Here is a 26,388-nt window from a genome sequence, read left to right on the forward strand (position 1 = left end):
CTAGTTTATCACTCTTTTAATAGAATTAATCGGACTTTTGCGCCGAGGGTCGTGGGTCCGATTCTCACATCGGGCAAATATTCGTGTAATTAATTTAATTTTCTGCTGTTTTCGCGAACCGTAGACATAATTAAATATACTTTTGTGCAGTACTCGAAACATGGGAAAGGACTTTATGACCCTCTCAGGTTGAGCCTGTGAGCTCACAGAACCGTCCGCGAAAAGCTGATATAGCCCCTTAGGCTACCAATGAATAGGAAAAAATAAAAGGAAGGAAATAAAATGTTATGAGAAAAATCAAAGCGATATTAGACAGTAAAAGTAGTTTTAGTTATTATTTTAATTTACTTTAATCGCATTATTTTATTAAATTAATTTGAAACACATTCTTTTTTTATATAAAAAATTAAATCGCGGCTTTTACCTCGAGGAGCGTCTAGTTATACAAAAATCTATTATTATTATATTATCTATGCTCGTACATAGAATACGGCAAGCTTGAAATTGCAGTAAAGTATTTACATAATGTGTTGCCAGCTCTAATGGCACTGCATTCAAACGCCATTATTTTCACAAGTTCATTGACGTGTCGCTATGCGGTGGCAGTGGCCGAGTTTTACGTTTTTCCAGTTAAGTGAATCATTAAGCCGGTGTAATTTTATTTGTAACATCTTTTTTTTAAAGTTTGTACTTCTGGGCGTTCATATTCAATATTTTTAAGACAAATAAAAACTAAAATCGCATCGTCAGTGTAATGAGCAAAACTACCAAAGCGAAATCTTCCATCACTCGCTTGGTAGAAGATCACGCAATGATGATTGTAATCTGAACCCTGTAACAACGGAACTACTTACGACGGACCTACTGAACCCTTGACTCTACAGCACCAATGAGTCACTATGTGAACCACTGGAACTTTCCTTTTTCTTCTTAAGCCAATGCACCAGCAGTCTAACAGCACGTGAGCATCACGTCAGTAGTGTAAATCAAGCTCAGTCTCGATTCACCCCAGATTAGTATCCTTTGCTTCTTGGCCAATTCTATTTGATGATCGGTGGACCCTTTGACTCAACAATTTCAGGAGCACAGCCTATTAGTTACCCACCGCTGATAGTCCCTTAAGAGGGATCTGCCTTAGTAGTGATTTATAGTTCAAGGCATCGCGGCAACACTGGACCCTAGTGAATTAATCTCGTCGAGTGCTCTTCTTTTAGAAGCAGCTATCACTGAGCTACTTGAATAGAGGATTTTGGAACAAATAACAATAGAAAACAATTTTACGAAACCAAAATAGTTGTCTAATTAGTGTTCACAGTAATTTAAATCAAAATTTTACTATGAAACTTCATAATCATTCTGTGGGTGTAAGGAATTATCTTTCGCTTTAAGCCGCGTCGTTGGTATTAGTTACATTTAGGTTAATTTAGGTGAATAAGGTCACGTGGATCTACCGCTAATAGGCTTTCGGCAAACAGCCGGACCGCCCCTACGTTAACTCCAAAAATAGACGAATCGAACTGTTCCGAGATCAATAAATTCTTGTTCTACGCCGCCATTGTGGATATTTCGCGCTAAAACTGAATTAGAATTTATTGGGATAAAAACTTTTGTTATTTTTCTCCGACTTCGAATTAGTTTTTTGTTTTATTTTTATTAGCTCTATGGGTAGGGGACAAAGAGCTCAGAATTACTTTTGGATATCGAGTCGTGGGAACCCGCTCCTCAGCGCGAACTCATGGTTGGAGTATTTTCGCCGCTCCTATTTAGTTTATTCATCAACGATATAGCCCGGTCGCCACCGACCCAATTAGCATTATTCGCCGACGATACAACCGTTTACTATTCGAGTAGGGACAAGTCCCTTATAGCGAGTAAGCTTCGGAGCGCAGCCGGACAGTGGTTCCGAAAATGGCGCATAGACATAAACCCAGTGAAAAGCACAGCGGCGCTATTTCAAAGGGGAAACTCTACACGAATTTCCTCCCGAATTAGGAGGAGAAATCTCACACCCCCAGTTACCCTCTTTGGCCAATCTATTCCCTGGGCCTCCTGGCCCAGGTCGAGTACTTGGTAGTCACCCTGGATGCATCCATGACATTCCGCCCGCATATTAAAATAGTTTGCGACGTCTAGCCGTCGGGGCTCTGTGGTTCGTGAGGAACGTCGACCTACACGACGACCTGGACCTCGAATTGATCCGCAAACACATGAAGTCAGCGTCGTAACATTACTTCGATAAGCTATGCGTCATGATAATCGCCTTATCGCCTTAGCCATGTTCTCACGGATCCATCAGATCTAATAATTCTTGCATTAGATGCCTTCAGCTTTAACACTAGGAGCAGGCTAAGGGACTCCGGTAACCGTACACGTCGAACTTGGCAAAGAGTTCGGCGTGCAACCTAACCCATGCATCAGCCCGCTAAGTTTCTCGCCGGATCTTCACAGCTGGTCGCGATGAGTTGTTAGGTCTCCTTCGGAGGCGCTCGGGCAGCTGTTAGCAAATTCCACCCCAACTGGCTGAGCCTTTGCTCGCCCACCTCTCCTGGTGAAACTGGAAAAGCCTCCAGGCCACCAAAAGCCCTCAGTCATAAAAAAGCTCAGAATCCACTCTTTGATGATAGCTCTTGTCGATAATACTACATCCTACCAGAAACTGTACAATCTAGCTAAATATAGGTTATAGGTACCTATAAACTATCATAAGTTATTATACCTGCCTATTGTCAAAATTAAACTTAGTCAATTGCATACTGTGAATACTATTTATTTAAGAACAAATTAACCCTTGCATTGGCGGTGGCTTGAATAAACAAAATAATTGTAGTTCTATTACAAAAATAAAAAGTAATTCTACTGCTAATTGTTTCACTGCTTTAGTTATGTTGCTATTTTTCGAAACGGTGATAAAATTTCATTATGACATCCGTATATAATCCAAATTGAAAAAAAATATTATTTGAATTTTGAAGTGAAGTTAAAAGCAGTCGTCATGTCTCAGGATTACGGATTAGACTCCCTGGACATTGGTATCGGGTGATGCGCTTGTGCGGATTTTCGAATCGCCCAAACAGATAACAAATTTTCTACTGAAATACGTATACTTAACACATATTCACGACTGACTTCCACTGCGAAGGACTAACACCGTGTAGTAAAAAATATACTCGCAAAAAAAAAATGCGCATTTAATGGGTAATTCATTAGCAAGGCGTTTTGTGGGCACTGCCTATTTTTGCTGGGAAGCACTAATACGTTTCGGTTTGAACTTTGAAGGATAAGGCAGCCGTTAGACTATAAAAAAGATTTAGAACTCATGTCTCTATATGCGTGACAATTACGTTGATGATATCTATATATCTATGATGATATCCATTGACCACTTAACATCAGACGCGCCATGAGCTAGTCCAATTATATACTCAAAAAAATAGAACATAGGCTTCCAATGATTCCCATGCAAAACTACCATTGACCATATGATCAATAGCTATTGTGTTTTTATTTATTTCGATAGCTAACCGACTCATGGCCTACAGAAGAGCTCATAGACCTCATATTGTAATAAGAATTTCTCCATCCTCCTTGAGATATAAGGTTAAACTCTAAATTCTAATACAGTAACGCTGCGTACTAAAAATAGGCTCTGTCACCAAATATTTTATATTTGTACGCTTCATTATATTGCTCAATCTTATTTATATGGTGGAACTACTTCGCAAGCATATAATGTTGCCCAATCACGAAAATAGGACACTTCACTAATGTGAACTAATGTGTACATTTTTCAAATGGAAATTATAAATTATTCTTTCGATTTTCTATTATCGATTAAAAAATTCTGCGACTAAATCAATTTAAAACTTAGGTGGTCGACTTGTTTCACACGTTTCTTTGATATTAACACATAACGTATACGACATCAGATGTGTTTGTAGGATAATTGAAAGATCTACCTACCATAAAAAGGTTTCTTTGTTTAACAGTTTGGCTATGGAGCTTTAAACCTAATTTTAATTTACAGTTTGTTAGACTTCTCGTGAATTGGTATCCTTAATGGTGCTGCCATTACTCACACACCGCATACAATTTATGATACCAATATAGAGGTCAGCTGTAGCGTCAAGAAATTAAGATGGCGTTATTGTCGCAAAATTTATAGATTTTGAGAGTGTGATAATATTTTTTCTCGTACATTGTATTCAACACAGCAAATACTTTTTTGTACCTTCTCTTGTTCTTGCAAGTCGTCAATATAATTAATACTACTTTTAGGGATCATCTCGCGTTTTTTTTCATTTTATTATCTTACATACGCGTTATATAGTTTACAATTTTCGTGATTACGCATGACTGAGATGTTGTTCGTTGACATTTAAAATATTTCTCCCACTAATTATCTGAAAATTTCCTTTTTCTAAATACATTAAAAAATATTACAAACAAAATTAAGCTAATTTTTTTTGTAGTTTTTTCCATTTTTTGAGTGTGTGCCCTTGAACAGCTGTATGCCTGGGTAATCTTCAGGGGCGTTTACCCAAGCCTCCAATCACTGCCTGAGACAGAATCCAGGAGAAGAGTTGTGCCGTCAAAACTGTTGGAGGTCATAGGCCGAATAGCGATACATAAGCAACCAAAGGCCTCAACATCGCCAATCGGGGCAGACGGCTGTTTCAACCTAATAAGTATTTTTGCACGTTAAAAAATATTGGCCCAATTCAATTCAATTGTAGAATTTTAATATTATTTAAAAATCATGTTTCGCTTCTAAATTTTTGCCAATTTCTTTAAAACTTATTACATTTCAAAAACCCAACTTGAGATCATATTCAAATTCCTATTATCATAATAGCTCTGAGTAGCGATTATTTAATTGATTTTACATTTTGGTGGATGGTCCTAATAACAAGTGTATTATCTGTGTGGTGATCTGTGGTAAATGTTTGTTTATATTCTGGTAACTTCGTTGACAGCCAACATTCCGTCAGCGTTGTATTTCGCTTAAAATAAACCACAAAATTATATTAGAAATAAAGAAAATTAGAGATAATTTTCAATAATTTTAATTAAAAAATCGCTATTAAGCAAAATGATGTACAGGTGATATTTGAAATTTAGCAACAAATGGAAACATTTACCAGGACTCCATTGTGATGAAAAATGTCTTGCTACGGATCTGTGTATAATCGGACAAAACGAAAGTGTGAACAGTATATTGTGATATTCGAATTTTAAATTTTGCTATTAGGAAATTTAAACAAAAATGGCGCAGACTCTTCGTAGAGCAGTAGAGGGCAGGTACCCCTCTTGCTATTTACCCAATCGATTGAAAGAAAGGAAAGCCAAAGCTAAAGCTTTGAGGTAAGAATATGATATTACTAGACATATAATGGCAGCAGCAGCGCAGCGATAGTATTTCACAGTTTCCATTCAATCTCTGAATTTTATCAAAAAAATTATAGATAACATTTATTTACATATCTCAAGGTTGTTTATATTTTATGAAAACAATATTGCATATTTCCTTATTTCAATTAGGTAGATTAATATATAATAGGGTTTCAAATCACTTAGCTAAAATAAAATAAATTTGGTAATTAGGTTTATGGGCTTGTCATATTTGTTGCCCACCATGCTTTTTTAGCCAATTCTCACGTCATTTCGGATCCTCCCGATCCACTATCCAAGCACCGGTCATCGTTCTCGTCGAAACCATCGAACGCAATGAACGGTTCGGCAAGCAAATTAACCCTCAGACACAGTTTCTTGCTGCATCTTCTCAGTAGATCGCATTTCTGATGGCAAATTCTGGAAAGTAATGCTCTTGCTAGGGCTAGTGTGAGCAAATTCGCCAGGCTGATCCCCGTGAGCTCTCCTACGCATTTGGTAAAACTGGTATAACCCCTCGAGGGTAGCAGCATAGTTAAGCAACAAATACCAACTCATAGTTTCAAAAAACTCAATCTGCATCAGAGAAGTGAAAATTAAACTGGACTGTTAAATTTTGTTGTATGTGTAATACTAATAATTTTAGTTGTTACTAAGCCCTTTGTTCTGTTTACCAACAGAATCCTAATCGATTAAAAAAATTACTCAACAAAACAAAATTTCAGATTAGAGCAACGTAAACCAGACAAACCGGAAGATTTCGTTTGCTATTCAGACAGTGACAGTGAAGAGGAAACACCGACGCAACAACATCAAATTTTATCAACGTCATATAATTTTGTCGACTATGTACGTTCACGAGAAATACTTGCTCCTGAGGTAATTGACTGATTTAAGAATTTTGTTTACCTAAATTTTTGTGTATCTCGAAAATAAGAGTGCAGTTTTAAATGAATCTCCCTTAATTACAAAAACCAATTATCACAAAAATTTAAATTTTATGACAATGGACTAGCATAGTGTAAGAGATACATACAAGATGACACATACAAAATAAATTTTATCCTACTATTACTTGAAAGGGCTACATAACAAGGCACCCTCAACACACTCTAGTTTATTAGGATACAAGAAATCATAATGATTGGAATAGGCCAATAATGAAAAAAGATAAAAAAAAACACAGGTGAAACCGATATTATTAGTTTGGCTAAAGACTTTCAAGCCAGGTCACTCTCATGCATGTACTAGATACATAAACATGAGACACAATAGGTAGATTCAAATATCTTAGATAAATCAGATTCATTGATAACTAGATATAGCACCTAGACCAATAATAAAATATTATTTAGAAAAAGATAAGAAATATTTGTATTAAACATTCAGTGATAATAACAGCAGTGTGGCCAGGCCGCCCACTGACTTTCTTGCTGGATCTTCTCAGTGGGTTGTGATTCTGATATGGTGGTAGATTCTGCGAAGAACCGCTCTTGCTATGGCTAGTAATAGCAAAATCACCAGGTTAGAGCCCCCCACTCATTTGGGAATCTAGTATGACCCCTCAAGGTCAGTAGAATAGGTAGGAAAAAAAAGATTTAAACCGTTAGGCTACCAGTGAATAGGATTTTGATTTGATGATTGAAGTTGGTTACAATTTTAATTATTTTTTTGTTCTATTTTTTATTCCAGCCTCGATCAGTCGACCCATCGTATGCAACCCGACATATGCTCACACATGATATGTTTCATGAGACACCAGTCAACCTCGGTAACATGAACAAGGTCTTCTGCTCACAATGGCTATCAGACAGACAAGTTGTATTTGGCACCAAATGTAACAAGGTAGGTTATGTGAAACACAGCTCATAGTCATGCGCATGTGATTGTTCCAAAACAACATCCCGCCATTAATGATTTCACTTCAGCATCACATTAGCGATTTCAAACTTAAAATGAACATTGTGCTTTTAAATGATCATCTCAACCCGAATGGTGGTAGAAATCTTGCCAATAATCCCTCAACACTCACTGGTTCCAAAAACCCGAGGCCTATTTTTTTTGTTTCTATTATAATATTTATATATTTGAGACCAAATAGAAATTATCAAAAGAAAAAATGGCAGCTTCTACTGTTTGTGTCCAGTTAATGGTGTATGATGTCCGCACTCGGTCCTTGGACGCCATCCCCACCCTGCGCCCGCGCGCCGCCTGGCCGCCGCCGGACCACCAGACCGGCATACACGCGCTCCAGATCAATCCTTCCAGGTAACACGAGTGTATGCTATGTGCCGATCAAGTGTATGTATAACCATGATGGTACAGGGAGAAAATGATACTTTAAAACACACCGCAAACATATCGACGCTTGAAAGGCAAACGTTACTAAATGACAATAACTGCTTTATACATAAATGATAGGCAATAAACCATATTCGATGCGCGAAAAAAAAAAACCTGGTCTATTAAAATCATTTGAATCCTACAGCTAGATTCGTTAAAATAGATTTTTTTTTCAGGTTTTCAACTTTAAATTAGTCTACTGTAAAGTTCACGCATTGTCGCTTAGTCACGTTTGCCTTTCAAGCGTCGATATGCTCTGAATGTTTGCAATGAAATTCGCTCTGATATTGAGTGATAGGATCACAAAAAAGAGATAATAGGATCTCCTTAAACAATTTTTCTCCCGTTTAGATACATAGTAGAGCACAGACTCTGAGAGTAATGGTCTATGATAAGAATAACTAACTTTTCTATTTAATGTACTTGCTAAACAAGCACACATACAGGACACTAATTTGAATAAAACCCCCAAATCCACAAAAGCGATTAATCTGTAATAATTGTGAATTAACATTTGACAACTAGAGATCATTCACACTCCCATTTTCTTATCATAATATATCCGAAATACATACATAAAATTTGTACGCTAGCTCTTTGTTTTCTTTCAAAGTATCTTAAATAATTTATGACACTAAAATGATGACTCCCAATACCTATTTATTTTATTTGTCATGTCTAACCTAATTTACCGATACGAGATGATTTGTACTTGTAACCTATTTATGACAGAACACTGCTAGCGACCGGTGCGAGGAATTCTTGTGAATTAGCCATATACAGTCTACCTACACTGGACCCGGTCTGCGTTGGAGAAGCCCATAAAGATTGGGTGAGTAATCTATACTAATATCACACAGGCTTAATGCCATTTCACTTGAACACAGCGTAAACTTTGAAGCTATTAACTTTATAGCTTTCAGCCATTTTGCATTCAGTCTTGTTTTGCTGTCTATATCATTAAGTCATTATTATAGTCTACCTGTCATATGAATAGTTAGATTTTACTAATGAAATACATATTTCAATGTCCCTAGTATTGTTTAGATATACCTCAGCACATTTTGTTTGAAGTTCAAAAGTGTCATTTTTTGTAAAACAGATCCTGGACATGTGCTGGTTGGACGACGAGTTCGTGGTGACGGGGTCGCGCGATAATAAGCTTGCACTGTGGCGCGCCCCGGCCGCCCCCCCGCCCCGCGCGCACCTGCACCACTACGTGCACCCCCACGCCGTGCGGGAGTGTCGCTCAGGTACACTCCACGCGTGTATCTCACCTGGTTGAACTCTTTATCTTGAATTACTTAAGAGGTATAAATGGGAGAGGTGTGAGGTCCCCACATTGCCGCTGGATGCTGGAAGCGCGCAGAGGCCGAGTTTGTTTGTGATTAAGGGAGATGTTCTGAACACAAGTTCGTTCATAGTTTAAATCGTCTTTTTGCATAAAAACTGGACAATTTCCAAAAATATTCGAAATTGAGTTAATATGCGGAATAATTTGGTATCACCGGTATTTTTCTCACAAATACTGTCAAAATAGCGTAGCTTAGTTTTTTTTTTACCTATATTTTGAGTACTATAACAAAATTAATGCATAATTTTATCTTACTTTAAAAGACAGTTAATGTATAACAACTGGTAAAAACTAAAAAAAAAATTTTTTTTTTATTGTGGCCGAGATGTGTGGACGAGCTCACAGCCCACCTGGTGTAGAGTGGTTACTGGAACCCATAGATATCTACAACGTATATGCGCCACCCACCTTTGAGATATGAGTTCTAAGGTCTCAGTATAGTCACAACGGCTGTCCCACCCTTCAAACCGAAACGCATTACTGCTTCGCGGCAGAAATAGGCAGGGCGGTGGTGCCTACCCGTGCGGACTCACAAGAGGTCCTACCACCAGTAATTACGCAAATTATAATTTTGCGGGTTTGATTTTTATTACACGATGTTATTCCTTCACCGTGGAAGTCAATCGTGAACATTTGTTAAGTACGTATTTCATTAGAAAAATTGGTACCCGCCTGGGATTCGAACACCGGTGCATCGCTCGACACGAATGCACCCGACGTCTTATCCGTTAGTCCACGACGACTTCGTTGCAAAGATGATTAATATTAAAAATATCATAAGTTAATTACTTAGTTTTTTAAGTTATTAGTTATAGTTATAGTTATTAGTTATATACCTTTAAAACACTCTCCTGTAAATTTTTTTAAGTTTTGTGATTATACAGTTTTAACTAATTGACTCACAGGTCTAAAAGTCCGAGCGCTGACGTTCAACGAGCGCTGGCGGGAGATAGCGGCACTTACCCTCAACGGCTACATACACGTGTTCAACGCGGAGACCTTCCGCCAGACGCTGTCCAGGAAGCTGCCCTCGTGCCAGGACTTGGTGTGTCTAGCCACCCAGGTGAGCGCCGCCTCGTACGTACCGCGGAGCGTCATCGCCCACTCAGTTTCTCGCCGGATCTTCTCAGTGAGTCGAGTTTCCGATCCGGTGGTAGATTCTGCAAAGCACTGCTCTTGCTAGGGCCAGTGTTAGCAACACCTCCGGTTTTAGCCCCGTGAGCTCACCTACTAGTTAGGGTTACGCTGATATAGCCCCCAAGACACTCAGCAAGGTAGGAAAAAAAAAGTTACCACTGCGGCAGGCTGGACACCCCCCATTACACAGCACAGGATATTTGACAGATGCCTGAATCTCGCTTACATTTTCAAGATAATCTTGCATATATACAAGTTCCGAACAGTAATATCACCCGCTCGGTGGAAGACAGTCTTGTGTTGTATGCTGGCTATCCACCGCATACCTAAGGCTCCAGAATTGCTCGCAGCCTCCTTACGCTTTGCAATATAAATAAAATTATTTTCCTTGTTTATTGAGGATTAATGTAAACCATTTCCTTCGTCCCTGCTACATTTGGTCGGTTTTCTTCTATGCTGGTCCCTCATGAAGGCAATGTTCGCAGCAAGAGAGCGGCATGTACGCGATCGGCTGCAAGTCGTACACGCTGCTGCTGGACTGCCGCACGCTGCAGTCCGTCAAGAAGGTCACCTCCCGGTACTCCGGCTGCGGGGTCCGCTCCGCCAGCTTCCGGGGGAACATGCTCACCATCGGGACTGGACTGGGTGAGTACTCACCATTGACGACTTTTTATAATTTATGGTGTTAAGTGGGTACTGGAGCCCATAGACATCTACAATGTTATTGCGCCACCCACCTTGAGATATCAGTTCTAAAGTCTCAAGTATAGTTACAACGGCTGCACCACCCTTCAAACCGAAACGCGTTACTGTTTCACGGCAGAAATAGGCGGGGCGGTGGTACCTACCGGCGTGAACTCGCAAGAGGTCTTACCATCAGTAGAATTATGACCACTTGTGAATCTAAGCCGGTGGCGCCCCAATATAGCACTTGTTAACAAACAAATAGAGTCGTTTATCTAACGCTACAGCCGCGTCCGTTGCAGGTCTCCTGATGTTCTACGACCTGCGCGCGGGTAAGTACCTGGAGAGCAGCATCCACTCGTCCAAGACGGTGACGCTGAAGGCGTCCCGCGGCTACCTGTTCCCCGAGGAGGAGGCGGAGGGCGGCGTCAAGCACGTGCCCGCCATCTACACGCACTGCTACGACTCCTCGGGCACCCGGGTGTTCACTGCGGGCGGCCCGCTGCCGGCGCCCCTCGTGGGGAACTACGCAGCCATATGGCAGTAGCGAATCTACGGGAACCGAGCGAAGGCCTCAAATTTACTTTACTTTATTTATTCACAAGCGGCCCGCTCCGGCACCTCTCGAGTCTTTAAAAAAAATTTCAACGATATTTGACGTCATTTTATTTTTTAAATAAAATAACACTTATTGCGGCATAACTATAATAGCTAGACATATGCCGTCGCGACACTTTTGGTAAATGATAATGTGTTCTACAAAGTCGTACATAATTTTATTCTATCATAAATAGTTTTCGCAGGGTACGCGATGTAAAGAATATTTTAGGTATTTTTTTAACACCTTGGGCTACATTATTGGAGTTTTAGTAAGGATCACACAATTTTTTTTTTTTAAATGATAGCCTTTGTTCCCGGGAATAGTGTAGCTTTCAAACAGTTAAAGAATTTTTCAAATCCGTTCAGTAGTTTCGGAGCCTATTCAATACAAACAAATCTTTCCTCTTTATAATATTAGTATAGATAAAGGCGTTTTTTTTTTAGTCTGTAATTACTAGAGGTCGGAGTAGGTAAATTAATTTAAGGTCGTTGACATTAAACGTAGAGGATAATATGGATATGCCTCCAAAATACCGGAACTTAATATTTATTGTGATGTTTGTTCCGGAATTTTGTAATTAGCATGAATCTGTGTTTAAGGTGAAAAACGTATTAATAATATTAATCTACGCTACCAGTGCTAGCTAATGGTGAAAGAAATCCATATGTTATTATATTTTATACAAAAACACCTTGGAATAGTTATACCGTATTTTGTCCCTTTCTGTTGAATTAGAAATGACGCTTGTCAGTATAAGACAAAACTTAGACAGGGCTTTTTGTTTATCTCATAAATATAGAAATTGTATCCGATGAGGATTAAAAATTATGTTTTTCAATTTTAAAAAAAATCATTATGAATAAAATGGCATGTCTATATTATAATATCTTGGCGTAAGTATATAAAATCAATCTACCTACTCCGACCACTGGTAATTACAAATAGCCTTTGTGTGAAATCTCCGTAAATGACCATCATTTTACTGTGATTATATTTCATCCCATATCATTTCATCTCATCTCATTTAATTTCATCCCAGTTGATTAATGTCTCAAATTAATCATCTTCATTTCATTTACTTCACTCCATATTATAATTTTTCATAAAAATAAGAATATAAATTCAAATAAGACATGACTTAAATGTCTTAGTTACCAGGTCATAAAATCACTTAAAAAAAATTATATGTGAATCTTTTCTCAATGATGACGTAATATCGGCTGACGTATGCAGATGGCGTGCGAATAAACACGTTGAGGTACCGTTACCAAGTGAATCCCTCGTTATTTTATATAAGTAGCGTCACGTGTCGCGGCTTACACTTAAACTCGTGAAGTTATCTTGCTGCGGTCCTCGGGCCGCGTGATCAGGCGTCCGGCTGTATCGCCGACAACGCGCGACTGTTCGACTGTATTTTAAATTAAAAATATCTTCAGTTCGTTTAGTTAGACCCTCCTCCTCCTCGCGTCGTTTCCTCACTGCTGAGGGTCGTGACCATTACATTTCGATAGGATTTTACTCGTTGTAATGTCCCGCTAGCGCCAGTTTTTTTTTTCTACCTATCTGAGTGCTCTTTCAGCGTAACCTTAACTAGTAGGTGAGCTCACGGGGCTCAAACCTGACGACGTTGTTAACACGAACCCTAGCAAGAGCCGTGCTTCGCAGAATCTACCACCGGATCGGAAACGCGACCCACTGAGAAGATCCGGCGAGAAACTCAGTGGGCTGTGTCTGAGGGTTAATTTACTCGTCAAGCCCTTCGTCTCGCTCTTCGTCGCGAGCGACGGGTTCGACGAGAACGATGACCGGAGCGCCTCCGATCATTGGCCACATGAAGGGCGTCGTGGAATGGGATCTCTAGTGTGGTGCGGATTTGTCCGAACCACCTTGTCGGACTGCGCCCGCGCGATCTCATTCCGTTGATCTTCCCTGTCACGAATAGTCTCTCTAAGCTATCCGCTTAGCTAAGACCTCTAAACTAAAATTTAGGTCAATTATTTAATGAAATTCTACCCTATAAAATGACCGCTTCATAAAATGACAGAAGCAATTGCGATTCCATAATGTTATGTTCAGTTTTAGATGTCTCTAACTAATATACGGGATATATGAATTAGAGGCTGTTTAAATGCCTATTTCTGCCGTGAAGCAGTAATGCGTTTCGGTTTTAAAGGGCGGGGTAGCCGTTGTAATTATACTGAGATTTTAGAACTTATATCTCAAGGTCACTTAAGACCAGGTGGGCTTGTCCACACATCTAAGCAATAAAAAATAAATTAAAAAAGTGCGGTTACAAAGTTTATGTAAGAAATAACAAGTTCGAGTTTCTGATATATAATTAATTATAACTTATGAGACGAAATGACAATGAGGTTGGTAAGAGAGTGCTAACTATGAATGTGGAAGGATATAGAGGAAGAGGTAGACCTAAGAAGAAATGGATGGATCGTGTGAAAGACGATATGGGTAAGAGGGGAGCGAGCGACGAAATGGTATATGATAGAGGAGTATGGGAGGAGAAAACATGTTGCGCCGACCCCAGGTGACTGGGAGAAGGGCAGGAGAATGATGATAATTAATTTAAAAGTTATATGTCAAAAAAGGGATTGTGTGGTTTTATGAAACCACGGTAAAAGTGAAACTTTTTTTCACATTATAGACATTTAACTCTGACAAACAATATTTACATTAAACACTGACAAAAACAAACAAAATAGCGTGGGGCACTGGCACGAATGAGTAATAGTCTATACACGGTCATCTGCTGCGAGCTATAGGCGCCGCCATATTGGCCTTGGCTGCTCTGACGAGCGGCCGACCGTCACGCGACATGCAACACACAGACGAAAAAGTTTGAGAAGATGTAATAAAAGTTTCACTTTAATAAACATTATATTGTTTGCAATTAGTTTACATAAAGTACATAATATTGTAATAGGTTGTTAATTATAATTTAGATATTATTTACATTAACCCTTTGACTGCCCTGTAGGTCATCGGTGCCCTACGCGGCGCACTTAAGTAACTATGTCGATTTCTGTTCAGTGATTGTTCAACATCAGGATTAGTTACGATATAAAAAAAGGTTAATCAATTAAATAAATTTGATTGCAACTTCAACGAGAATTTTCGCTCTCGACGCGTTACAAGGAGGCCTGTTAGAGTCGTCGTGGCCTATAGGATAAGACGTCCGGTGCATTCGTTTTGAAGCGATGCACCGGTGTTCGAATCCCAGACGGGTACCAATTTTTCTAATACGTACTCAATTAATGTTCACGATTGACTTCCACGGTGAAGGAATAACATCGTGTAAAAAAAATCAAACCCGCAAAATTTTAATTTGCGTAATACTGGTGGTAGGACCTCTTGTGAGTCCGCGCGGGAAGGTACCACCACCCTGCCTATTTCTGCCGTGAAGCAGTACTGCGTTTCGGTTTGAAGGGTGGGGCAGCCGTTGTAACTATACTGAGACCTTAGAACTTATATCTCAAGGTGGGTGGCGCATTTACGTTGTAGATGTCTATGGGCTCCAGTAACCACTTAAAACCGGGTGGGCTGTGAGCTCGTCCACCCATCTAAGCAATAAAAAATAAAACTAAAGCAATCATTTTCCAATTTATTAAATTAAATCTTCAAATCGTGTGACGTCTGACTAATGTATGAGAAGTCAGAACGCTCGTCGTCTTGGTATTAACCTAACGAATACAAAACGCAGATTTCGTATTTTGATTGTGACAAAATACTGATTGGACATCCTTGTGCTTAGTGCGAGTTTCTTAACGTTCTCGATAGCGTTAAAGTTAACTCAAAATTTGTATGGAGTTGGAACGTTTGCCTACGTTTGCCGCTAGGGGCGCTGCTCCAACTGCATATAAATTCGAGTTACTTTTACGATATATCATGACATCATCGGCTAAGTTATATTGGAATTAAAAAAAAAACATATTACTTATCTAATACTGAACAGCAAGCAAACTAAATGTAGCTAGATTTTTTAAATGGTATAAGAATAACAAAAAGCAATACTAAATTTAATATCTATATCAAAATGTGAGAGGATTCGCGTGAGTATTTTTAAATTAAAATTTCTGCCGTCTCGAGCACCGTTGTCGATCGAGATCTGTGTCCAAGCCTGGACGTCTGTATATTGTTTTTTTCCCCTGCGTATTCACTGGTAGCTTAAGAGGCTATTCCAGCGAACGGGTAGTCAATCTGAGAGAATTTGCTAACACTAGCCCTAGCAAGAGCAGTGCTTCGCAGAGTTTACCACTGGATCGGAATAACTACACACTGAGAAGATCCGGCGAGATACTCAGTGGGCTGTGTCTATGGGTTAGTTCGCTCGTCGAGCTCTTCGTCGTAATCGACGAGTATATTGATGATTATGGACATCAGCAATGCCAATACTACTTGCGAAAAAGTTGCATGCGCGGCTGCCTTTCAAGTGATTAATAAAAAAGTACTTTTGTAGGTTTAAGTAAATTAAATACCACTACTTTTTTTGTTTTTTGTTTATTATTATAATATACTGTATGATATTGCGAACTAAAATAGTATGTACAAAGACGGAACTTAACTCTTTATATTTTCAATTTCTTCCAGTTAACTACTATTCGAAAAATATAGATTATAGGAAGGAAAGTGTGCAATATAAAACATTCTATGGATTTAATTTAAAAAAAATCCTGAATTAGTTATTGTAACATAGTGATGTCAACGGTTTCGTTACTAAAATTGTCACTTAAAATCTAATTATCCAGGTGCCTCAAAACTATATTAGACTAAATTGGTTATAATCTAGAATGTGCTGGGTGACCAGCGAATGTTTAATTTACTTAAGATAAATTTAGAAATAATTTAGTTATATTTATAAACTTTGTCAATAGCAATTGCAATTTTTGAACAGAATTAACGTAACCAAACTTGGTGACGAATAAAAGACTTGAAATAATAATTTTGGTGGTTTTAATATTTCATCCTATTTCACAAAACAATACTGTTTTAGGAAAAGCAGTATTTTTTGTGTCACTTCATTTAGAACGTGACACTGAATAGGGTTGGTCCGATATAAGATAACACAAGATCATTCTTCGAAACTAAAATTCTGTACGGAGTATGTAGACCAGGTGCTTAAATGATTAGACCGTTCTTTCGATCCTTCCACTGTATCGAAAGAAAAATATGTCATTGATTGGATCAATCGATTTTATGGTATCGGACATCCATATTAGTGACAATACAGATTGTCACATCTACGTCTATTAGTGGAGTTATGGGTTCGGTTTGACATTTTTCATAATTCTAGACTAGTCTACCGGTTAAATAAAGTTATACTTTTAATTATGATGTGTATTTATATATGGTTATATTTAAATGATTAGTAGTGTCCACTGCTGAACATTACACTCTTACACTCAATTACTTATAAAATGTTGAATATGCTGTTAACGTCTTAATTAAAATAATTAATTTAATTTACGATTGAGACTGGAAAATCTTCAACATCGCTTCAAAATATTCAAAAGTTCATGTTCAACAGTAGATCATCTTAATATACAGTTACACACTACTTTATTACATACTAAGTACTAAATTATGTTATATATTTATAATGCATGAATTCACCGCTAGATTTAATTTTCAGATTTAAATATATTTAACGTTCTAGAAAAAAAAAAACGATTTTATTTCAGTCATTCACATACATCCCGATTCAATTACTTTATTCACTTTTCAATGACTTCGCCGTCCATACTTAACCCATCTGGGGTTGTAATTGCTCTCCGTCCTAGCCAAGCGGTAGTCTATGGATCAGCGGCGATCCATCCACCCAAAAAATACGCGCGATAGGTACTACATTTCAGATCCGCAAGCGCAACGTACTTTTATACCAATATTACAAATATGAAGGTTTGTATCTTTCAATTATAAGTATAGTATAAGTAAGTGTAAGTAGCAAGTAATAAGCAGTAAGTATAATATTTATGCTATAACTTGAATAGGTACCTTTTAACGTGGTAAACGACATGACCCAAGCAACGCCGGGTATATCTGCTATAATAAATACGAAGGTGTGATTTTACGTACCAATGGATTTACAAATCGACTGACAGCTTACAGACAGAAGCAACCTCTTTAGCCCGAGAAAATACAACGCATTATTTTTGCATAACAAATAGAACGACTATAAACTATTTTATTACGTGAAGCAAAAACTTTGTAAGTACCCCTTTTTATGAAAATTGCGCGGACGGCGGAGTCCCACACTTATAGAGAACATAGAGAGGGAGTGCAGAAAATTACTATATTTTTTAATGGGGATTTTTTATTGCTCCTCTATTAAAAATTCAAGCAAACTAAATCTCCGGACTAATAATCCACTGCATATCAGATAAATTACTGCAAATTAACTACTTGATTACCTAAACATATTTTATTAAAACACGTATAAAATCAATCAAAATCAGATGGCCTTTTTTATCTAATTTACAACGAAAATCTAGCTGAAACCACTAATATACAGATTTTAAGACAAAATTACTCACCGTATAACAAAATACTGATTTGCGCACTAAATTAACCATCTTACAACGGAATTTCCAAAAGAATTTTCTAAAACTGTATAACAGATAATGTATTTTGTTTACATTATCAAATTACATTCCATGAATTTACTACTCGTATAGATAAAATCCCCATCACCCAACTTTATTTATTTTTGTTTTTCTGAACTTCTTTCGTTCCTTTGAACTTCTAAACTTTCTAAACAAAATTTCTAAATGTGGTTTGAAGCTCTTCGCAACAGCGCTTTCTCCTAAACTCTTTACAACCAAAAGCATTAATTTGCGACCTGATAAAGTATACCGACCAAAGAGACTTCATAACTTACTTCAAAAAATAGTGGGTATATCAAAATTTGAATTGGTATCTTGGCTCTTGACGCCGAGATTGGACTCTCTGCGCTCTGACCACACTGGGGCTGGGACGCGCCACGCCCCGGGCACGAAGGTCAACCTGACTGCGATGGTGCGTTGCAGCCATTGCAGTAAATTCCCTATCCCCACAGCCGGGGACTGGCCCCACACGCGCGCCCCGTATAGGGCCATTGATCGCGCCACCTCTGTATAGAGACGGCGCGTTACCTGGTCAAGCCTCTCGACATTGGGCAGAAGCCGGCTTGACGCGCCGGCCACCTCCAAGTAAGTAGGAACCCACCAGCCGGTGAAGGTAGGGGGGCACTCTGGGTCTTTCCAGCGCCCCCCCATCACAGACCAGAGCAGGGTGTTAAACGCATTGACGATATCGAGAAATACCGCCAAAACCACCCGCCCCCGAAGACGGCCTCCTACGAGAGGGCTCGCACGCGAAGGATCACGTCTACCGTTGAGTGGCCCTCTCGGAAGCCATACTGCTCCGCCAACAGATCGGGTCCCACCCCGACCAGATGCTGGATGAAGCCGGCCGCCAGAATGCGTTCCAGCAGCTTGCTCACCTCATCCAGCAACACGATGGGACGGTACCCGGCGGCGGTATCCACCGGGCGAAAGAAAAATCTGCCCTAATCATACAATAAGAAATTTTTTTTATGTTGTAATAACAAAGACTGATTAGTTAAAAAACTGAGTTACCTTACTGTTTTGCAATTGTTTGTGTATAATATTTTAAGATTGCACTTAATTGATTTTTTGTGCACTTTAATTAGATAAACATGACTGATTAACTGGTGTCTCATTTAGAATAACTCATGTTCTTAACAGCTTAATAGGTGATGGTTTAAAAAAAAATAGATTTAAATATTTTGTTGCACACACAGAATTATCAGTTTGACTTTTACTTAACAAATAGTCATTCAGTAAGACAGTTTAGCTTTACAGATCAAACAGATTTGATTTATTTGATGAGCTTTAGTGTGCAATTCAGTATTCTTGGTGGTAATTTCAAATATTTGAATAGAAAAAATTGCATTTACAGTTGTAGGATTAAATACCCTTTTTTAATTATGCCTAATAAATACATTAAATCAATAAAAAAAAAGGGCACACAGCATATACTCTTCGCTTCGTTTATTGTCACACTTTTGTTTATTGTTTAGTTTAGAGTCTGTGATCAAATTGAGAATAGATTATTATTATATTGTTTGTCTTAATACATAATTGTCTTTAATGTAGTCTTAGCGAAATCTGTGAACATACAAAGTAAATAGTCTTTGACCATAGAACCTTAATAATGTTCAAACTTTTGATTTCAATTAGGTACCTACCTAATTACACCGGTGAACCACTGATATTAATTTCTAATTACACATTTACGAACTACTATAGATTAATTATAAAAACAATTGAATATAAATAATGACAGTGATGCCTTACTACACAATTTCAACACTTTAGGTGATTACGTACTATCTGTGAACGATACATTTAATATGTTTCAGTGATATATTTCGCAAACTACTAAAACTAAAAAATAAAAACAAACATAAAAAATAAGTTTTATTTAAGTATACATAAATGCGTTACATATTAAAAATAAAACAAAATTTATTACGTCAGGTTACAGTTTTAATTGTATATAGTATAATTAATAAGTATAAAAGCGAATACGTAGTTCACAGTAATAGCGAAAATGTCTCAAAAATAATTAGAAAATTCAGACACTATCTTTAGAATCTTGCATTCTTAATTAAAAAATAAAAACCGCTACTCTGTTTTAAATTAACCCAACTCAAGATTTGCATCACTAACAAACATCCAGTAACACTTCATCTTTCCGTTCATGGCTTTCAGTAAAACTGAGAAAAATAATGTGGCGACAGGCAAAAACGTGTCTATCCCCAGAATAAAAAAAATACTTTTTTAATTCTTCTTAAATTTTCCACAATTGAGCTTGAGCCGGTTTCATCTGTATGCGTGAAATGCTGACAGTTCTAAATACTCGGATTGGGCACAACCCATCCAGTTGGTAGTGATTTACCGTCTTGACTCAAATACTGATCCCATTGGACTCTAAAAACAATTTTATATTATAACTAACAACAATGATTCAACTGTTTCGAAGAGAAAACATTTAGTAGGAGATAAATGTAGAACACCATATATAAGGCCTGAATTCATGTACTATTTCATAAAGTTTTGCTTATGGTTTGAGATGACAAAATGATAGTTCAGGATTTTTTTGAAAACAAATTTCACTACATGCACCAACAGGTCAGCTATCCCACCTTCACCCTGTGACTGGTACAAATTTTACGAAACACTTTTGTAGCTAGCATGTTCCAAGAAGGTTTCCAAAATGAATAAAACACATAGTGTAGGAAAAAGAACCTTCCTTTTTTATGTTTGGGAGATTACTGGTGGCCCGAAAGTCTTTCCAATTTTACCAGGGCAGGTGGACGAGCAAGGGCTCAGCCAGGAGGGGTGGAATTTGCTAACAGCTGCCCGAGCGCCTCCAAAGTAACCTTCCAATACCTAGAACCTAGTATCAGTCCTGTCTTGGTAAGGGAGATTGGCTCATGGATTAACAACACAATATTGCAGATATTATGTTAATATGGGCTCCACTATGAAGGGTAAGACTCAAATTAGGTAGTAGCATTCATAAAATCATGTGTATAATCTCTCATAAACATTCATAAACGTCAACAATGAACACATAACGAACATGCATAAGACTTTCGTGTAGTATTACCTGGTTTTTATAAATTTATAAATATTTCCATTGAAATCCACTTGTGGGGGTTGTCCCCCAAAGAGCAAATGTTGCCATTGTAACAAATTCTGTTCAATTTTATTTGTGGCCTCCTCTAAAGGTAAAATGAATTTTTTAGTTTCTTTATTCAGTTTCTCACGCAGTTCCGCTTCTTCTGTTTCGTATTTAGATAATTTATTTGACCATAGAGATTTGAGTGACTCTGAAATTATTTATTTATGAACTTACTTAAAGTTGCTATTAAAGTTTTTGCGCTCAACTTTCATTGACTCAGCGTCCTAGATTTTTATGAAATTATATTATTTAAATACAACATAAAATCCTCTTCTTCTATTCACCCCACAGTTGTCCACTGCTCGACATAGGCTTCCAAGCCTCACCACAAAGATCGATCCTGAGCTGCCTGCATTCTCTAGATCATATTATAGTGCTGGTGGTAGATGTCAATGTAAACTCACCCTACTAGTTTTATCCCAATTATTCCAGCTATGAAGAAATGCATTACAAATACAAAGGACGGTACAGCAGTTCGAAGTTCTTATGTCCTTCCACAAAGAGCTAATAATGCTAACAATATAATAGGCAAACTTACCAATCTGAGAACTAAAATGTAGCATTTCATTACGAGATACAATCCTTCCTCTTCCTTTAGCAGTGTTCTGCCTTGCTACACGAAGTTTCACCAATGCATCCAATTTGGTCAAGCATTTTTTGGCATCCTGCTTTTTACGGAGAACATCCCTGAGCACCACATCTGCCTGGAGTTTTGCCTCTTCCTCCTGTAATGGTAGGTATGAGAAAATGATTATTCTGAAAGTCTGGAGCAACTTAAATTAATACTTTTCAAATAAAACTCGCGTTAGTAGTGTTATTACTATGTATAATTATCATATTTTAATTGAAGATCTGATAATTCATACAAAGTAATTACAATTATTTTACCTCCGGAGCAAATAAGCTTAGGGCCTACCTGATCATATGCTGTTACCGTCGCTTATGTACGTCAGAACCGCAACCACGCTGCTGCCTAGAACTAGGGATTGTTTTTAAACCTTGTTCGAAGGATGATGTAGTGCTCGGGGAAAATCTGGTATGTTCCATTCCAAATTCAAATAAATCTCTTGAAATGATTTTTAATATCGCCCCAGGTACTAAAGCTGAACATTTATCCAGGGCTCATCAACAAAAGTCAAGGATATAACTGTCATTAAGCCCCATTGAAAAATGTTATATCCCTGTGAGTCCACAAGCCCATGGGTTCCAACAGATGACTATAAACAATCCAGCACATCTTGTGTATGAATGTAAAAGAAAGTATAGCAGCCCTTAGAAGTCCCAATGCAGAAATGGCAGCCACACTTCTCGTTGTACCTGTGCTTTGAACTGATTTATTACCTTTTAAAAAGAAATTTTAAGTATATATCTAAAGAAAAAACCATATTTACCAAAAGTTTGCAAACAATGTAAATTACAAGTAAGTCTGAATAAATATTAAGCTGACAAAAACCATACTATTACATATTTTCTGCAGTGAAATGGATTAAAAAAAATAAGTTTAGCAATTAAATTGGTGACTTGACAGCTTTTATTTTTCAAAATTACTGCACAATCTATACAAAGCTTGTGAGTGCACTTCACAATTTATGATGTCATTTTGGATCAAAATTAGATAACTGGTTCATATTAATACACAACCATTGACACCATAATAATATATTAAAACTAGTGTTAAAATATTAGTATTAATATCATCAGATTAGAAGACTCAACATTTCTTTAACTTATAATACTGACGAATGAATGAGGATGCCATAAAATTTTCTATTAAAATAGAATCATATTTACCTACTTTTTATATTATTATTTTTTATTGGTACTATTGGATATTGTGATAGGAAATGAATCCTATATATAGTTGATATACTGTATCAATTATTTTAGATGTCTTGTTTGTAACTAAAATGTGTGTTAAGTTCATTTAATTGATTTAGTTATGAGAAAAGATATCACTTAAAATGAACTCAGCAAAATAGTGTTTGAAATGCTTCAATTTCAGTTATAAGGTTTTAACCGAACATTTTTTTTATCAACAATAAAACATGTGAAATTTTACAAGAGTAAAATTATGTTGTTAGGAGAGTGATCAAACATACATTTATTAATTAATTTATTTACCTGTTTAACTCTGTCTATTTCATCTTTAATTTTCTGCAAATTCTCATCTATCTTTCTTGATCTTTCCTGCCTGTCTTTTTCTATCTGTAATATCTCTGCTTTCATCTCCAGCTTTGCTCTTCTTATTCGTAATCTTTTACTCTTCCTTTTAAGTTGGGATTTTCTTAGAGCATCAATATCACAAGAAATTATATCTTCCATAAGCCTCTCGATGGTGTCTATGTCATTATGGGTATCTGCTATCAGGAAATTCCAATGATGCTCCTCAGGATCGTTTAATATTAGATTATTTAAATTCATGCGCTTTATAGTTAGATTATCTAAAGCCAAGTAGCATGATAAAATTTTTGTAATCACTTGATTAACCGTGGGGAGAGGGGTTTTCTTTTTTGTTTCACTGGTTATTTTTTTCTCAAACTCTTTTATTATTTCTTCATCAGTTGTTTTTATCGGCTCTTCTGGTGGCGGCGGTGGTGGAGGTGGTGGTGGAGGTGGAGGTAATAGCATTGGTGTTGGTGAGGGCGTGGCCGTGAAGTATGCTGGTGACTGAGGTGGCATGTAACTTGGAGCTCGAATTTGATCTCGTGGCCGTCGATGTAGTCCTTGCTGTGGCGAAACTTGTGCTTGTTGTATTCTTGGTGACATTTGTTTTGATGACGACTTTTGTGTTGAGGTTGGCGGTGGTGGAGGGACATTAAGGAATGCATATTTGTTTTTTAAATAATAATAATTTGAATTATACATGATTTAGTTTTAAATGTAAATTACTATTAATTTATAAAAAAGAGATAATTATGACTCGATGGCTGGAAGCTGGGGTTCAGCGTCCTTGAGAACCTGTTCAGCGGTAATGTATTCTTCGTGTTCTTTGAGGTCCTGTTCTGTTTCTAGAGTAGTTTTGAGATCTGTATATGCTTTGATTAATCTGTAATACAATTTATAGAAAACCTTAAAATATATACTACAAACTACTTAGTAGATTGATATTGCTATAATAACATTATTGTTAAAGGTATCAATTCGCGATGCAGAGCAAAGGCTAATGAAACGGAAAAGTAAATACTTTGCATTGAAATAAAAACATAACTAACCTAAACTTTAAAATCTCCAAAAAATATAGTTGACGGTGTTTATTTTTAAAATAGAAATTGGTAATAAAACTTCAATCCACGATTTATATAGTACTTACACATGTTTGTACCAATTTCGACATGTGTTAACTATTTCGGAACTTTAAAGTTTGAATAAACAAAATTTGCATTAATTCGTGATTTTTCAACTATTTCTACGGTATAACATTATTAAAATGGCGCAACTGACCTCCTTTGACAGTCTGGGACCATCATCAGGGACTCCTGAAGAACCTCTTCTTGCTTCCGAATGTTGTGCTCGTCTTGCCCTTCGTCTTTTATTCTTTGAATTCTATTCTTCTGTAGCTCTGCTTCCTTCTCGTAGACTACTTTTTCCTTGGCAATCCGTTTCACGACGCCCGTCTTGATTTTAATTTGACGAATTCTAGGATCTGCCATTTCTTGCTGAATAATCGATCTTGTTTTTTTTTTCAATGCAATTTTCAATCAATAAATGCACTTCTTGACAGCATCTGTTTACGACCAAAGAGCTAAAAGAACATGCCTGCTGTGTAAACTTTATAGAGCGTTTATCTGTATTCTCTGTAGTCTGTGGAAAGTAAGGCAAATGTAGGTTTATCTTAATAGAATCTATTCAACAAGGTGAATGAAGTTAGCCCCTCAAAAAAATTTTTTTTCCTATTTTATACTTATTTTCTGTTAATTCGTTTGTTCATCATTTGTTCATGATTGTTCACTGTTAATAATTGTTTGTTCTGCATTTATTTATTTAAAAAAAATATTTAAAAATATACCTACAAGTTAGCCCCTCTAATGCAATTTTTTATATTTTTTCATCCTTAATGACTCGTAAATATTCATTTTCGATTGTTCTTATACAAAACACGTTTGTTCTCTTTCGAAATTACTCGTTTTTTGTTTAATTTACTATTTTTATTAGTTGAATAAATGTATGCAAAATATGTGTACTGCGCATGCGTCAACTATAATGCCTAAACTTTCTACGCGGTTTTAATCGTGAAAAAAAATAAATATAAATCCTGAAGGAGCATTTAATTGGTATACAGTTTAATTAAAAAATTAAAAAAATAAATAAATGAAATAATGTGCATTGGCGTTAAGTTAGACCAAATACATTTTTTCATCATGAACATATTTACTTATTTGTTTATATTACCTATGTGAACTCCCTATCTTTTTTATATCTTCATAACGATAAGTAGGAGGATGGAAAAAATGTATTTGGTCTAACTTAACGCCAATGCACATTATTTCATTTATTTATTTTTTAATTTTTTTAATTTTTTTAATTAAACTGTATACTAATTAATTGCTCCTTCAGGATTTATATTTGTTTTTTTTCACGATTAAAACCGCGTAGAAAGTTTAGGCATTATAGTTGACGCATGCGCAGTACACATATTTTGCATACATTTATTCAACTAATAAAAATAGTAAATTAAACAAAAAACGAGTAATTTCGAAAGAGAACAAACGTGTTTTGTATAAGAACAATCGAAAATGAATATTTACGAGTCATTAAGGATGAAAAAATATTAAAAATTGCATTAGAGGGGCTAACTTGTAGGTATATTTTTAAATATTTTTTTTAAATAAATAAATGCAGAACAAACAATTATTAACAGTGAACAATCATGAACAAATGATGAACAAACGAATTAATAGAAAATAAGTATAAAATAGGAAAAAAAATTTTTTTTGCGGGGCTAACTTCATTCACCTTATTCAACAGGACACCCGTGATGCCATATTTAGAACTTGAATTTAGTATTAAAGATTTAATACATTTGACGAAATGTTAGTATTGTCAAGCTGTGGGTCTACGGAGATAGCTCCCGGATGCACATACGCGCTTAACCTTTGCATAAGAACAGCTTCTTCGACAC

At 36.9% G+C, this 26,388-nt stretch overlaps 3 protein-coding genes and 1 long non-coding RNA gene across 5 annotated transcripts; 1 reads left to right on the plus strand and 3 right to left on the minus strand.

Moving 5' to 3' along the window:
- The first annotated feature begins 4,943 nt into the window (after positions 1–4,943).
- On the plus strand, positions 4,944–16,461 carry DCAF12 (DDB1 and CUL4 associated factor 12-like protein). 2 transcript variants are annotated; one of them, XM_028180832.2, is made up of 9 exons: positions 4,944–5,361; positions 6,114–6,267; positions 7,081–7,233; positions 7,535–7,656; positions 8,464–8,563; positions 8,834–8,984; positions 9,991–10,148; positions 10,708–10,867; positions 11,209–16,461. In XM_028180832.2, the coding sequence occupies exons 1-9, from the start codon at positions 5,264–5,266 to the stop codon at positions 11,451–11,453; spliced, it is 1,341 nt and encodes a 446-aa protein (XP_028036633.1). In that variant the 5' UTR covers positions 4,944–5,263; the 3' UTR covers positions 11,454–16,461. The 2 variants fall into 2 exon arrangements, with proteins under 2 accessions (XP_028036633.1, XP_089592360.1); XM_089736234.1 differs by having other exon boundaries at positions 4,945–5,361; positions 10,712–10,867; positions 11,209–12,674.
- A 2,562-nt stretch (positions 16,462–19,023) lies between these two features.
- LOC149500507 (uncharacterized) lies at positions 19,024–19,183 on the minus strand. The gene is made up of 2 exons (XR_016324860.1): positions 19,136–19,183; positions 19,024–19,065 (listed from the first exon to the last, which is right to left on the minus strand). It is a non-coding gene; the product is annotated as an uncharacterized LOC149500507 (long non-coding RNA).
- An 803-nt stretch (positions 19,184–19,986) lies between these two features.
- LOC114248800 (uncharacterized) lies at positions 19,987–24,134 on the minus strand. The gene is made up of 4 exons (XM_028182212.2): positions 23,391–24,134; positions 21,808–21,994; positions 21,195–21,417; positions 19,987–20,512 (listed from the first exon to the last, which is right to left on the minus strand). Exons 1-4 carry the CDS (start codon positions 24,132–24,134, stop codon positions 20,434–20,436), a joined length of 1,233 nt encoding a protein of 410 aa, XP_028038013.2. The 3' UTR covers positions 19,987–20,433.
- Positions 23,771–25,074, minus strand: Tbca (Tubulin binding cofactor A). Its single transcript, XM_028182213.2, has 2 exons — positions 24,711–25,074; positions 23,771–24,315 (listed from the first exon to the last, which is right to left on the minus strand). Exons 1-2 carry the CDS (start codon positions 24,917–24,919, stop codon positions 24,183–24,185), a joined length of 342 nt encoding a protein of 113 aa, XP_028038014.1. The 5' UTR covers positions 24,920–25,074; the 3' UTR covers positions 23,771–24,182.
- Between the last annotated feature and the right edge of the window lie 1,314 nt (positions 25,075–26,388).

This window comes from Bombyx mandarina, chromosome 21 (genome assembly GCF_030267445.1).
Source record: "Bombyx mandarina strain Sakado chromosome 21, ASM3026744v2".
NCBI classification, from domain to species: Eukaryota; Metazoa; Arthropoda; class Insecta; order Lepidoptera; family Bombycidae; genus Bombyx; species Bombyx mandarina.